This window comes from Lepus europaeus, chromosome 4 (assembly GCF_033115175.1).
Source record: "Lepus europaeus isolate LE1 chromosome 4, mLepTim1.pri, whole genome shotgun sequence".
In the NCBI taxonomy this organism is placed as follows: Eukaryota; Metazoa; Chordata; class Mammalia; order Lagomorpha; family Leporidae; genus Lepus; species Lepus europaeus.
The window spans coordinates 165,900,635-165,916,803 of NC_084830.1; the positions used below are offsets into that span (position 1 = coordinate 165,900,635).

General features: G+C 46.9%; 2 protein-coding genes across 2 annotated transcripts in view; one reads left to right on the forward strand and one right to left on the reverse strand.

The window, feature by feature from the left end:
• Positions 1-7,148: 7,148 nt before the first annotated feature.
• The window catches only part of LOC133758642 (olfactory receptor 2M2-like), a 37,421-nt gene continuing 28,400 nt past the window's right edge, over positions 7,149-16,169 (reverse strand). The window contains exon 2 of the mRNA XM_062189845.1: positions 7,149-7,294. Within this exon, the coding sequence (XP_062045829.1) occupies positions 7,149-7,294 (146 nt within the window). The remainder of the gene's footprint in view (positions 7,295-16,169) is intronic.
• LOC133758641 (olfactory receptor 2T27-like) lies at positions 11,093-12,022 on the forward strand. The gene has a single exon (XM_062189844.1). It carries the CDS (start codon positions 11,093-11,095, stop codon positions 12,020-12,022), a length of 930 nt encoding a protein of 309 aa, XP_062045828.1.

Consider the following 16,169-nt stretch of genomic DNA (forward strand, 5'->3'; position numbering starts at 1 on the left):
TCCTCTTTCTGGGAAGCCTTCGGCCATGTTACGATTCAGGCTTATTTCAGAAACAACTCTCGTAATAACCAATTCCAGGGGCTAATTATTCCGTTCAGTGCAATAGCAGCCCCAGGTTCTGCAGTGCTGGTAACACAGACAGCACTGTTCGTGAATCTGATGCCTTGGCGTGGAATCTGGCACATCTGAGACTCACGGCATCACCAGCACTCGCATATGTGCTGCAGTGATTCCTCTATCAGACTGTTGAGGAGGTCCCGGCTCTGTTTCAAACAGGTGGAGTTGCCACCCGTGGTGCCCACATCCCATATGGTTGACCGTTCGAGACCCAGCTGCTCCACTTCCAATCAGGCTATCTGCTGTGGCCTGGGAGGGCAGTAGAAGATGGCCCGAATCCTTGGGCCCCTGCACACATGTGGGAGACCCAGAGGATGCTTCTGGCTCTTGGCTTCAGGTCAACTCAGTTCAGTTCTGGCCATTGCTGCTGGTTTGGGAGTGAACCAGTGGATGGAGGACCATTCTCTCTGTGTCTCTGCTTCTCCTTCTCTCTCCGTGTAGCTCTGACTTTCAAACAAATAAATAAATTCTTAAAAAACAAACAAAAAATGCACTGTTGAGGAGAAAGCACTTTTACTCCACAAAAACAGGAGATAGGGAATACACGAGGAAGCACCATCAAGAGCCAGCAGAATGCGGAGCAATCAAGAGTGGTGACACCTTGCTCCTGCAGCACTGCCCGCCCATCTGGTTGAGCTCACTTAGAGGGTGTCTTGAGCCTCATATGTAGCCTCACAGAGCCAGGCTGGATTAAATGCACAACAGAAGTGGGAAAGTGACATCACCCTGTTTGTGCCCATTGCAGGAGTGGATGAAGGTTTTCTGTTAATAAGCAACCTCTGGGGCTTTGGAGAGCAGTGCAATTAGAAGAGCCAGCAGTGCTCACAGATCCTGTCTTTCTTCACTTTCTCAGAGTCTTAACTGATTGTATCAGTAATCTCTAATCTCACCATCACCAACAAGATCTGACTGATGAAATCTATGAGTTCCTTAACATAGGGTCTTCACCTGCTGTACTTTACAGAAATACTCCCTGTGTGCATGTGTGTGTGTGCATGTGTCTACGCATGTGTGTGTGTGAATAGCCTCATTTATCTTCAAGTAGATTTTACAAGATCCTGTTATTTTTCTTCTTATCTTTGCAAGTACCAAATCTGAATCTCAGCGTTCAACTGATGTGTCAAAGACACCTCGTCCATACCGTGGTCAAGTTGAAACCTGAGGACCTCTCCTCCATGCCATCATTTTTTTGCTCTTAAGGTTGCTGGTTGTACTCTGATTCTCTCTGTCACTTGTTTGCCATCTATGTCACTTTAGTTTTGAATTTAAAGTATTTGTTTTTATTTTAAATACTGACATGAAATGACTTTTAAAAATCTTGAAAGTACAAACTTATCCAATGAAAATTTTTAAACCATAATGCAGGGGCTGGTGCTGTGGTGTAGCAGGTGAAGTTGCCACCTGCAGTGCAGGCATCCCATATGAGTGCTGGTTCAAGGCCTAGCTGTTCCACTTTCTATCCATCTCTCTGCTATGGCCTGGAAAAGTAGTGGAAAATGGTCCAAGTCCTTGGGGTCCTGCACCCACATGGGAGACCTGGAAGAAGCTCCAGGACCCTGGCTTTGGATCAGCTCAGCTCCAGCTGTTATGGCCATTTTGGAAGTAAGCCAGTGGATGGAAGACCTCTCTCTCTCTCTCTCTCTCTCTCTCTCTCTCTCATCTCTGCGTTTCAAATAAATAAATAAAAATATTTTTTAAAAATGTAAGAGTTAGAAAAAAAGAAAAACCATAATGCAATCACCTAGTTAAAAAATTTCTAGAAACTTTATCGTGCCTTCAACATATGAATATTTATTGACCATAGAGAGTGTACCAGGCAATAAGGTCCAGACAGGAAGGCAGACAGAATTAATCCCTCTCTTGTCCTCACTGCTTTGCCATGTGGTCTCCCACAGGGCTCTGAGGGACACTGGACAGTGGGAAGAAGAAAGGAATTGTGTCTTTTCTTTTTCACTTGTGGTGATGGTGTCTGGCAGCTGTGGCAGCGGTAGGCAATGCTCAAGACTGCTGCCACCACACCCTGAAGGCAGCTTCTGCAGCACATTTGGTTCTAGGTGTCGGGGTCACTGGGTCACCGCCCGTGACCAGAGCAGGTGGAGCAGCAGCAGCCAGGAGAGCAGAGTGTTCACCAGCTCAGCAGGAAGGGCCTCATGTAGCTCCAGGTAACCATCCTGCTCCTTGGGTGACAGCACTGCTCCATCCCCAGGTCCCAGCCTTGCCTCCAGCCCTTGGCTGTCTTTGTAACCACCCACCCTCGTCCACCCTCTCCTGCTGAAGCGCATAGTGTTCGCATAGGAGTGGACACTCAGAAGGCTAACACTAAACCATCGATTCCACCACAATTGCAACCCTTCCCTTGGAGAGAACAGTTCTGTGTGTTCAAATCTATAATTATGCATTATGAAAAATTATGCATGGATTTCAAAATGTTTTCACCAAAACCTCCATTTTAATTTCTTTTTTCCATGGACTTTTTGGAGTATCCTTATATTTCCTAAGAGCAAGTCTAGCCTGTGAGGACAACAATGTAACAGCTAACAAATTTGCAGAATTAAAAAATTGTGATGTTACTTTTATTAATCTGCAATTTCTATTCCAGTTTTGTTAAATTCTCAACATTGCCCTTTATATAAGTTTTATTCCCGTTAAGTGATTTCAGCCCAGGATTTAGCTTCATAGTTCAGTATCCTTTAATTTAATGGCTGGAAGTGTTTGCTTTTCATGACATTGGTATTTTTGAGGAGTAGGGGTCAACAGCTTTCTAGAATCCTCAGTTTTCATGGATTCTCCTCTTGGATAAATTACCTCTCTGTGGTTGGACTGGAAGGCACCATCAGTGGCATCTTAGATGGAGGAAGCTAAATCTTATTTCCCTCCCTGTGGGTGGTAAGTCTGATTCCCTGGCTAAGGTTATACACATTTCCCTACTTTATCATTACTATTTTTTCCTCTCCAATTAATAGCAAGTACATGGAGAAACAGTATTTTTAAAAATTTTTGGAAGATTTTACTTATTATTTATTTGAGAGGCAGAGTTACAGTCGGTGAGAGGGAAAGACAGTAAGATCTCCCATCTTCTGGTTCACTCCCCAAATGGCCACAACAGCTGGAGCTGGGCGGATCTGAAGCCAGGAGCCAGGAGCTTCTTCCGGGTCTCCCACACAGGTGCAGGGGCCCAAGCACCTGGGCCATCTCCTACTGCTTTTCCCAGGCCATAGCAGAGTGCTGGATCAGAAGTGGAGCAGCTGGGACTAAAACCAGCGCCCATATGGGATGCAGGTGCCACAGGCAGAGGATTAACCTGCTGAGCCACAGCACTGACCCCGGAGAAACAATATTGATTACATTTGCATGATAAGCCACCCTATTCCACCACATGAAAAACATTTGATCTTTTAGGTCCATTCTACATACAGTCATGAGGGAGATTATTAAAACATCTCCCCTTCCTGCTGTGCCCTTGTTAGGCTTTGTTGTGCTGGATGTGTAACCAGGAGCTCAGTGTGTCTCCTCAAAGCTGAACACTGCACTAGTGTGTGGCTTTGCAAGTTTCTCTCCAGAAGTGGGCTACAGTTTCCAGTTGCCTATAGCTAGCCCAAGCCTACTAACAGGTGAGAGGTGTGCTCACCTTGAGGGCCATTCTGACTCAAGCCACTCTTCAATGGGAGGAAGCTGTATCCTGGTCATTCACTCTAAACCTGCTGTGTCCTAGGCCCTTCACACTACACCTTCTGTGTCCTGGGCCCCTCACTCTACACCTGCTGTATCATGGTCCCTCACTCTACACCTGCTGTGTCCTGGGCCCCTCATTTTAAACTTGCTGTGTCCTGGGCCCCTCATTTTAAACTTGCTGTCTCCTGGGCCCCTCATTTTACACCTTCTGTGTCCTGGGCCCCTCACTCTACACCTGTTGTCCTGGGTCCCTCATTCTACACCTGCTGTGTCCTGGGCCCCTCATTTTAAACTTGCTGTGTCCTGGGCCCCTCATTTTAAACTTGCTGTGTCCTGGGCCCCTCATTTTACACCTGCTGTCTCCTGGGCCCCTCATTTTACACCTTCTGTGTCCTGGGCCCCTCACTCTACACCTGTTGTCCTCGGTCCCTCATTCTACACCTGCTGTGTCCTGGGCCCCTCATTTTAAACTTGCTGTGTCCTGGGCCCCTCATTTTAAACTTGCTGTCTCCTGGGCCCCTCATTTTACACCTTCTGTGTCCTGGGCCCCTCATTCTACACCTGTTGTCCTGGGTCCCTCATTCTACACCTGCTGTGTCCTGGGCCCCTCATTTTAAACTTGCTGTGTCCAGGGCCCCTCATTTTAAACTTGCTGTCTCCTGGGCCCCTCATTTTACACCTTCTGTGTCCTGGGCCCCTCATTCTACACCTGTTGTCCTGGGTCCCTCATTTTGCACCTGCTGTATCCTGGGTCCCTTACTCTACACATTCTGTGTTCTGGGCCCCTCACTCTACACCTGTTGTGTCCTTGGCCCCTCACTCTACACCTGCTATATCTGGACCCCTCACTCTATACCTGCGGTGTCCTAGGTCCTTCACTCTATACCTGCTGTACCCTGGTTATTCACTCTACACCTGCTGTATCCTGGGCCCCTCATTCTACACCTGCTGTATCCTGGTCCCTCACTCTACACCTGCTGAATCCTGGGCCCCTCACTCTACACCTGCTGTATCATGGTCCCTCACTCTATACCAGCTGTATCCTGGTCATTCTCTCTACATTGTCTATATTATGGGGCCCTCATCCTAGAACTGATGTATCCTGGATCCTTCACCCTATACCTGCTGTGTCCTTGAACCCTCACTCTACACCTGCTGTATCATGGTCCCTCACACTACACCTGCTAAGTTCTGGATCCCTTACCCTACGCCTGAATGTATCCTGTCACTAACTCTACACCTGCTTTGTCCTGGGCCCCTCACTCTACACCCACTGTATCCTGGGCCCCTCACTCCACACCTGATGTATCCTGGTCATTCACTCTACACATACTGTATCCTGGGTCCCTCACTCTACTCCTGCTGTATCCTGTTCTCCTTACTCTACACCTGCTGTGTCCTGGGTCCCTCACTCTACTTCTGCTGTATCCTGTGCTCCTTACTCTACACCTGCTGTATCCTGGGCCCCTAACTCTATAGCTGCTGTGTCCTGGACCCCTCACTCTACAGCTGCTGTGTCCTGGTCACTAACTCTACACCTGCTGTGTCCTGGGTCCCTCACTCTACACTCGAATGTATCCTGGTCACTAACTCTACACCTGATGTATCCTGTTCCCTCACTCTACACCTACTATATCCTGATCGTTCACTCTACACCTGCTGTATCCTGGTCCCTCACTATACACCTGATGTATCCTGGTCCCTCACTCTACACCTGCTGAATCCTGGACCCCTCCTCTACACCTGCTCTATCCTGGGCCCCTCACTCTATACCTACTGTGTTCTTGAACCCTCACTCTATACCTGCTGTATCCTGGGCCCCTCACTCTATACCTACTGTGTTCTTGAACCCTCACTCTATACCTGCTGTATCCTGGGCCCCTCACTCTAAACCTGCTGTATCCTGGTCCTTCACTCTACACCTGCTATGTCCTGGGTCCCTTACCCTTCACCTGAATGTATCCTGGTCACTAACTTTATACCTGCTGTATACTGGCTCTTTGAGTCTATGCACTATTCTGGGTCCTTCACTCTACACATACTGTATCCTCAGTCCCTCATTCTATACCTGCAGTATCATGGGTCTTTGATTCTACACCAGTTGTTTCCTGGGTCTCTCCGTGTACACCTGCTATATCCTGGATCACTCACTCTATACCTACTGTTCTGGAGCCTGCACTCTACACCTGATGTATCCTGTTTGCTTCACTCTACAACCAGCTGTTTCCTGGATCTCTTACTCTGCAGAACTGGATGTGTCATGGCTCCTTCAGACTGTACCTGCTATATCCTGGGTCCTGCACTCTACACATACTCTATCCTGGGTCCTTCACTGTACACCAGTTTTATCCTCTGTCAGTCACTCTACACACAGAGTTATCATGGCTCCTTGAGTCTGCATATGATCTCTCCTGGGTCCTGTACTCTATACCCAGCCGGACCATTTCTGCTTCATACTGTACCTGCTCAGTCTTGGGTCCTGTTCTCTATACCTGCAGTATCCTGGATCCCTTACTTTACTCCTGCAGTGCCCTTGTTCCTTCACTCTATACCTACTGTATCCTGGTTTCCTCACTCTATACTCAACTGTGTCTAGGCGTGGGTTGCTAGCTGCAAAGTTCTCTGGGTCTGTTTTCACTTCATGAAGTTTCTACCACTCTTTCCTCTATCTGGGTTTCTTTCTGTAGGAAAAAGAGAGATAGAAGACACTGTATTTGTCCTATGTTACCACTTTCTTCGTCTCCCTGCTCCTTTGGAAAGAGAAAAGGGAGGGTTCCACATGCTCATGAATGGGTTAAATACTGGCCCACTGAAAGTGCCAAAAGTGACCAGGATAGGGCCGGGCTGAACCGGGAGCTGGAAATTCGATGTGGATCTCCTCCCTGGGTGACAGGAAGCCAATTGATCGACCCATCACCTGCTGCATCCCAAGGCATGCGTTAGTAGGAAGCTACAACTGGGGACAGAACACTTCAGTATGGGATACAAGCACTGCAAATGGTGTCTTTTACTCCAAGGAAAACACACTCACCACAAATCAGTTCTTGACAATGTGATCCAATACACTGATGTTGGAATAAGAGATAGTGACCATTAATTTCTGCACAGGTGTTACCTGCAATGTCAACACAAATTCCCCAAAAGCTAGTAAGTAACCAGTCACCACTATGACTCTCAGAGCAACAGCGCACCAACAAGCAAATGCCAGTGTGTGTGAACGCTGATATGCCCCTGCTCCTGCACCGTGTTGTGTCTCCATGTGACAGGAAGAGCACCTTAGGATTTGAATTGACCACGGATATGCCTAAGACTGGGGATGGGGCATTTCTGAGAGCAATGGTGGGGAGCGAGGACATTTTTCAGTCACAACACCTTCCCATGCACTTCTTTAGGGCTTCCAACACTTCCTTGTTCCTCAGACTGTAGATGAGGGGGTTCAGCATGGGTGTCACAATGGTGCCAAGCACAGCTCCTATCTGGTCTTGCTTAGGTGTGTGGGAAGAATCTGGTGTCAGGTGGACGAACATGGCCTGACCAAAGAAGAGACTCACCACTGTCAGGTGGGAGCAGCAGGTAGTCAGAGCTTTGTGCCTCCCAAGGGGATTGTCACTCTTGCAGCTGAGAGTCACAATGGGCTTTGGGCAATGTGTTGTCCCAGGAGAATTTGCTTCCTCAAGCAATTCAGAGCCCCTGGGTGCCTCCGATCCTGGGCTGCCTTCCCTGGGGGCCTCTCCCTCATGGTGCACCTCTGGCCTGCTGCCTTTTAGTGATTAAATGAATAGAGACACTAAAAGGTAGCTCAGGAAACATAACCCTAGGCAGTGATTGTTTTTCAGGGGAGGTCTCTAAACTCCCTGTGCTTTGTCTGGGTCTACAATAATTGAAGCCTGGGGAAGGACTCCCGTGAGACACCCCTGCAGTATTCCCAAGGTCTGTGCACATGGTGACTACGGAAGGATTTGTTCTGATCCAGAACTGGGCACAGAGCCCTCCCATGTTCAAATCAGACCTGAACTGGGAGTAGAGCAGAAAGGAGTTCATCCTTGGCATCGGCTGTGAGATGTTGAAAATCAGTTTTCTCAAGACAAAAATTGCCTAATGAAAACCAGAACACCATGTGACTTGAGCAGAAGGTTTCAACAACCTGTTGCTCACCAGGCAGCAGAAAAACAGGGCCTCAGGGAGAAGAGGGAGCAGGTGACCTGACTGCTTCATACAACAATTGCTAGCCAGGCTTGAAGTTCCTCATCCATTCATCCAGTTCTCCAACTGCTGGCTTGTGGCAGAACTCACTGAACAGAAGGAGCAGGTAAGTGTGGACCAATGAAAGGGCAGCAAGCTCCCCACAGATGGCCATAGTGGCAGGGGGCCTTGCTTTGAGAAGTGGAACAGGTAGGCAGTGTAAGTAAATGTCCAGTGGTGCAGAGAAATACGCACGAGACCAGGAGGGAGAGTGGGGTCCCGAGAGAGGCTGACTCTGAAGACCATGTCCAGGCTTTGTATTTGTTTGGCACTGTCAGGGAGCATGGGGAGGGCACATCATTGTGTCCCTCTGTGTTCAGGGTCCTCAAGATTTCAGAGGCCAAGGCCAGGGTCCATGGATGGAGCCTGCAGAGCACTCTGCCTCTTGGTCTGTCCTCTCAGTGTCATTAGTGCTGCTGGAGCCATCACTCTCATTAACATGCTCTCCACCATCTGGCACTGTGGAGACAGCAATGCTGTCCTTAGCTGCACCTGTTTAGGAGAAGCACAGCTCTGACCCCTATGCACAAGGAGCCTTTTCTTCTTAGATACTGTCTTCCAGAAGACATGTTGAAGGCTAAATGGTGAGGGTAGACTTGTGGGTGGGGGCCCTCACTATAGGGTGATAGTGCACACTCACTATAGGGTGGGCCTCCTGTCAATCACATGGAAATGCTTCTGCCAGGACTGGAAACCCTTCATCTCAGAGCCCATGCAGTGGAGAAAGTGGAGTGTGCTGAGTTATTGACAGGAAATGTGACTTTCCCCAGAGAGAAATAAAAGGATCTTACCACCCTTAGCTGAGCCCTCCCACAGAGTTAAACTACCTCTTCTTCTATTTCTAGAAAAAATTGAGGTTCTTGTGTAGATTTTTGGAGGAAAAATACTTACATTTTGGCAGTGACTATTGTGTAAGAATTGTGTTACTATACTGTCTGTGCACTATTTAGTCAAAACTGAGTCCTTATTTGAATGACTGCATAGTTTTCTACTGGACCACAATTTTGTAAAGTATGTGTACAGGGTGTTTATCAGTAAATATTGATCCATCAAACTTGCAAGAATGTACAGCAATCTTACAGGTCAAATAAGAAACTCGAGCCTAATCATTGATCTACAAGCTCACAAATGTTGACAAAACTGTGCTTCCCCCCCCCCCCTTTGGACAGGCAGAGTGGACAGTGTGTGTGAGACACGGAGAGAAAGGTCTTCCTTTTGCCATTGGTTCACCCTCCAATGGCTGCCGTGGCAGGTGCCCCGTGCTGATCCGAAAGCAGGAGCCAGGTGCTTATTCTGGTCTCCCATGGGGTGCAGGGCCCAAGCACTTGGGCCATCCTCCACTGCACTCCATGGCATAGCAGAGAGCTGGCCTGGAAGAGGGGCAACTGGGACAGAATCCGGTGCCCCGACCAGGACTAGAACCCGGTGTGCCGGCGCTGCAAGGCGGAGGATTAGCCTATTGAGCCGTGGCGCCGGCCTCTTTCTAACATTAGCATCTGACTCACGGTTTACCACCTATTCCCATAAAATTTTATAATATTTTGAACATAAAGTATTACGTTTGGGTGCCTAATTTCCTATGGCACGATCATTTAACCATTGTAAAGAGCTTGTATGTGGGCACAGAAAGTCAACAGCTAATCACTGAGTGCATGCCACACATGGTACTCAATGCTGTGCCCTCACAGAGGACTCAGTTACCCTGTGTTTGTCTCTATTTCCCACTGTCTGTCTGCAATTCACCACCTCTGCAGTGGTTACTAAGCCTCCCAGATGTTAAGCTGTGAACATCGAGGTCTGGTTTACTCAGAAGAGTTGAGACCATGGACCATTATTTAAAAAGCTATTTCACCCATCATTTCACTCCCCAGAGCAGGAAAAGTCTCTACTAAGGGTTGCATTTAACTGCCTAGGCCAGAGGTGCACCATGAGGGAGAGGCCCCCAAGGAAGGCAGCCCAGGATCAGAGGCACCCAGGGGCTCTGAATTGCTTGAGGAAGCAAATTCTCCTGGGACAACACATTGCCCAAAGCCCATTGTGACTCAGCTGCAAGAGTGACACTGAGAGCTCTGCTTTCCCACTGACTGTCAGACACAAGGCAATGTCTCAGCTCCATTATCTCAAATCAAGGAAGGCTCATGGGTATAATAAGGGGTCTCTAGTACCTTATGTCAACAACAGCAGTGCCTGATGGCTGTGACTTAAGACAATGAAGGGCATTGTCAGGATACCCATGGGAAATCAATGCAGGGATTTTAGGGCTGAGTCTTCCTGTGTGCTGTCAGATGAAAGGGGAGCCATGCCACAGCTTTCCTGGGGTATGGAAGAATACGGTGCTAATATTGGCCTTGGATAGAACTGATGCCAACCCAGAGTCTTAAAGTCATTTAGATGCCTGAAAATATTTTAACAAAATTTTATTGTACTGTATTTGCAATGAAAAATAACTGAAAGATTTACAAAGGGACAAGACCACTGATTTGTGTTATTAAGGAGCTTTTTCAAGTGCAAAGACAAAGTTTAAGACTACATGGAGAAACTGAATACAAAACAATTATGGACTTAGTACGTGAAATAGAATAAGCACCTGACATAATTTGGCTGATAATGAAAATTTTTCAATTCACTCTGTGAAAGGGCCTCAAGGGACTCTCAGCAGAGGCTCTCTGGAGTAGAGGCAGAATAGGATCCTCACAACACGAGCACCCAAGACTTGAGGGAACCAGGGTCTAGAACATAGAAAATTCCAGAATGCAAGGGAAAGAACTGTTGACTTAGAAATTATTGTCAGTCAAAGGAACTCAACACCAATTCTCCAAGATCATAACAACTGTAGGATGTGCCTTTGGTTATTTCTCATAAGGGTACTTTGATTTGATGGAGTTGTTCTTAATGTCTCCTTTATGGGAATATTCAGTTGCACAGCCTTGCCATGGGCCATGGGTGATGGAGAAGAGGATGCTGGCCAGGAGACAAAAGCTACTTCAGTGAAGCACCGCATTCCCTGTGATATTATTCTCTTTGTAGATTTTCAGTCAAATAAGAAAATTTCCGTGAAGCCATGGACCAGGACAATCAAACCTCAACTGATTTTATCCTTCTGGGATTCTTTCCTGAGTTCAGGTACCCTGACCTCCTCATCTTCCTACTCCTCGTCTTCTACATCCTTGCCTTTGCAGGAAACTCTGTCCTCATCCTGCTCATTGGCCTGGATGCCCGCCTCCACACCCCCATGTACTTCCTGCTCAGCCAGATGTCTGTCATTGATTTGATTTTCATCTCCAGCACAGTCCCCAAGACAGTCGCCAACTACTGCACAGGGATTAAGAGCATTTCCTTCTTTGCGTGCGCTGCTCAGATGTTTTTCTTCCTCTCCCTTGGCCTTACTGAGTGCATGCTCCTGACCTTCATGGCCTACGACCGTTACGTGGCTGTCTGCAGCCCCCTGAGATATGCAGTTCTCATGCGGCCCAGGGTCTGTCTACAGGTGACTGCCTTAGCCTGGGTTGGAGGTGCCCTTGGAGCCCTTGTCAACACTTGGTACCCAATGAGTTTTCCTATTTGTGGCCCCAGGGTGATTAATCACTACCTGTGTGAGATCCTGGCTATACTGAGAATGTCTTGTATAGACACATCAGTCTATGAGATGGTGAAATTTGTGTCAACCATCACATTTCTCCTGATCCCCTTTAGCCTCATTCTTGCCTCCTACATCCTCATCTTCCTCACTGTTCTCAGGATGAACTCTCCCAAGGGGAGGCACAAAGCTCTGACTACCTGCTGCTCCCACCTGACAGTGGTGAGTCTCTTCTTTGGTCAGGCCATGTTCGTCCACCTGACACCAGATTCTTCCCACACACCTAAGCAAGACCAGATAGGAGCTGTGCTTGGCACCATTGTGACACCCATGCTGAACCCCCTCATCTACAGTCTGAGGAACAAGGAAGTGTTGGAAGCCCTAAAGAAGTGCATGGGAAGGTGTTGTGACTGAAAAATGTCCTCGCTCCCCACCATTGCTCTCAGAAATGCCCCATCCTCAGTCTTAGGCATATCCGTGGTCAATTCAAATCCTAAGGTGCTCTTCCTGTCACATGGAGACACGACACGGTGCAGGAGCAGGGGCATATCAGCGTTCACACACACTGGCATTTGCTTGTTGGTGCGCTGTTGCTCTGAGAGTCATAGTGGTGACTGGTTACTTACTAGCTTTTGGGGAATTTGTGTTGACATTGCAGGTAACACCTGTGCAGAAATTAATGGTCACTATCTCTTATTCCAACATCAGTGTATTGGATCACATTGTCAAGAACTGATTTGTGGTGAGTGTGTTTTCCTTGGAGTAAAAGACACCATTTGCAGTGCTTGTATCCCATACTGAAGTGTTCTGTCCCCAGTTGTAGCTTCCTACTAACGCATGCCTTGGGATGCAGCAGGTGATGGGTCGATCAATTGGCTTCCTGTCACCCAGGGAGGAGATCCACATGGAATTTCCAGCTCCCGGTTCAGCCCGGCCCTATCCTGGTCACTTTTGGCACTTTCAGTGGGCCAGTATTTAACCCATAGTATCCACCATTCATGAGCATGTGGAACCCTCCCTTTTCTCTGTCCAAAGGAGCAGGGAGACGAAGAAAGTGGTAACATAGGACAAATACAGTGTCTTCTATCTCTCTTTTTCCTACAGAAAGAAACCCAGATAGAGGAAAGAGTGGTAGAAACTTCATGAAGTGAAAACAGACCCAGAGAACTTTGCAGCTAGCAACCCACGCCTAGACACAGTTGAGTATAGAGTGAGGAAACCAGGATACAGTAGGTATAGAGTGAAGGAACAAGGGCACTGCAGGAGTAAAGTAAGGGATCCAGGATACTGCAGGTATAGAGAACAGGACCCAAGACTGAGCAGGTACAGTATGAAGCAGAAATGGTCCGGCTGGGTATAGAGTACAGGACCCAGGAGAGATCATATGCAGACTCAAGGAGCCATGATAACTCTGTGTGTAGAGTGACTGACAGAGGATAAAACTGGTGTACAGTGAAGGACCCAGGATAGAGTATGTGTAGAGTGCAGGACCCAGGATATAGCAGGTACAGTCTGAAGGAGCCATGACACATCCAGTTCTGCAGAGTAAGAGATCCAGGAAACAGCTGGTTGTAGAGTGAAGCAAACAGGATACATCAGGTGTAGAGTGCAGGCTCCAGAACAGTAGGTATAGAGTGAGTGATCCAGGATATAGCAGGTGTACACGGAGAGACCCAGGAAACAACTGGTGTAGAATCAGAGACCCATGATACTGCAGGTATAGAATGAGGGACCGAGGATACAGTATGTGTAGAGTGAAGGACCCAGAATAGTGCATAGACTCAAAGAGCCACAATACACCTGTGTGTAGCTTGATGGACTGAGTGAGGGGCCCAGGATACATTCAATTGTAGAGAGAGGGGGCCAGAACACAGCAGGTGTAGAGTGAGGGGCCCAGGACACAGAAGGTGTAGTGTGAAGGGCCTAGGACACAGCAGGTTTAGAGTGAATGACCAGGATACAGCTTCCTCCCATTGAAGAGTGGCTTGAGTCAGAATGGCCCTCAAGGTGAGCACACCTCTCACCTGTTAGTAGGCCACAGCAGAGAGCTGGACTGGAAGAGGAGCAACTGGGACAGAATCCAGCACTCCGACCAGGACTAGAACCTGGGATGCCGGCACCGCAGGCAGAGGATTAGCCTAGTGAGCCACGGCACTGCCCTCTCTCCCCCATAAACTTTTTTAAAGTTCTCTCATACATCCATCCTTTGATTTGTCACAGAGTGCTGGTTGCCAGATGTCAGTATAAAGAACCGGTTAAGGCAGTGTTAAGGAAGCAACACTGATGGCAAAATTCTTGGAAAGCAAGTGGTTCAGTGCTAGAGGCTAAATTAGCTGAGGATGCTGAGAGACCTGTGTACAGCTCGGATGAGTGTATTAATCAGGGTGCACGGGAAGGTGACTGGGTCACCACAGCAGGTCAGTAGTACTTTAACAACCCAGGTAGGTTTATTTCTTAGACATCCGAAGTCAGTGTGGCTGCCCTGGGGGGAGCATCCTGGACTTGTGAAGGTGGTGCTCCAGGCTGCTTTCTCCTAAGTGCGTCTCCATTTCCACAGAGGACAAAAGGGAGGGGAGCCATGGGTTGCTCACATCACTTCCTCTCATGTATCCTGGGTCAAAGCAGAGCAGGTGATTATTTTTAACATCTAGTGGTGAAGGACTCAGAGTTTCCCACATATTCAAGATATTTTAGTCACAAATTAGTTTTGAAAAGCGTTTATAATCTTTAGGTCTTTTATGTATGCTACACCGTTTACACAAGACAATTCATGGCATGTTTTAGTTGTGTATTTTTCTGTTTTCTCTCTCTGTAGCCTGAGATATATGTAAATGTTCATATTTTCTGCTTTATACTTCAACAACAAACTCTTTTTAATAATTCATTTCATCTTCTATAAACATCGTTTTGAATTACTAATATTTTCTGGCTGGTTTTAGTTGTATAAGAGCACATGCAATTAATTTCAGTCTGATAAAGAATATTGTCTTAATTATTGCTGACTTTAGTTTCTGTTGTATCTTCAGTGACTAGCACAGGATTGTGAACCCAGCAGCTAAATATGCATTTGTGGAATGAATTAATAAACGACTGTTGGAACTGCAGCTTCTATAACCAATAAATCAATTGCTTCATTATGTTACTAGGGATCAACATAAAACAGGAAAACTAAAGCAATTAGCTGGTAGCTCAGTTGACTTTGTGAAGCATGAGGGAAGCGTTTTTCACTCTCAGGCCCACGCCGCGTGTTGGGACTGCAGTTCACTACCTACAAGGACAGAGGCCCCCGGGACCTGCAGAGCAGCTCAGGGCCCTCTGTGCTCCTTTGTTCTTTCCCTCTGGGGAAACAGAACAGTCACATGATTTCTGCCCATCTGCTGAGGTGGACACCACACCTAATATTTAACTGAGGGGGATCTCAGAGTCAGGGAGCTGTGATTAGATCCCAACACAAGGAAGATCTGCAGGGTGCTCCTGGCCAAGAGGGCTTGAGATTCCCAGCAGTGCCACTGAACTGATTTCCAGCCCAGGTGAGCCACTGTCACTGCTATGGTGTGAGGGTTAGGAAAAGAGAAAGGAGCAGTCAGACGAGTGGAATCTCAGGACGTACAACTTGTCTCTGGGCTTGAAGGAGACTTGTGCTGAGTGCCCAGCACTGCATCTAACAGGCTGTGTTCTAAGATGCAGAAATCGCTCCCTCTCCAGCCTTGGGCATCCTGCACGGTGCACCTACTGCAGAATTTGTGCGGTGAAGTACACCTAGACACTCTCATGTTAGGTTACAACTGATATTATGATGAATTTGTTGCAGAAATTACTACAATTTCATTTTTATACCCCAGCAGTAAATTTCAAAAATACAGCATGTTGTACAAAAGTCTCCTGATATTTATTCCTTTCTTCCAGCTGTGCATTTGCTAATTAGGCTTAACCTTTCCCCAACATATGGATATTTCAAAACATCATGATATACAATGATAATGTTGTGTATTGTTATCTTTAAATTTCAAAAATACACAAAATTCCTCTTACTGAAGGCATACAAAGTTAGGCAGTATATTGCTAAAGTTAGGTAGCATATTGTAGAGTTTAGTTATTTTCACAAGTTTGAATATTTTGTTCTCAGAATAGTGGTCAGCTTAATGAAACTATGAGCCAATGAGAATCTGAATCTGTGTATTAATGTATTTCTTAAATACTGCTAAATCTCATTATCAGAGAAGGAAAGAGACAGAGATAGAGAGAAAGTCATAGAGAGAGAGAGATACACAGAAAATGGAGAGAGGCAGAGACAAGAGAAGGAGAGAGACGTGTTTCCCTGCAATTGATTAGTCATTATTTGGCGACAGCCACAAGAATAGAATGTATGGATCCTGCCATAATTGCAGCCCAACTACAGGATGACACAGCAGCCCAATGGCCATGGGATGTGGAAAGCAAGAAATACAAATTTTATCATAAATCTATGATATCTTTATTACATCATGTGTGTCATATATGTCTTCAATGATCTATAACTCACAAAATATATTAATATAATGAAAATTATAGTCATTTAAAA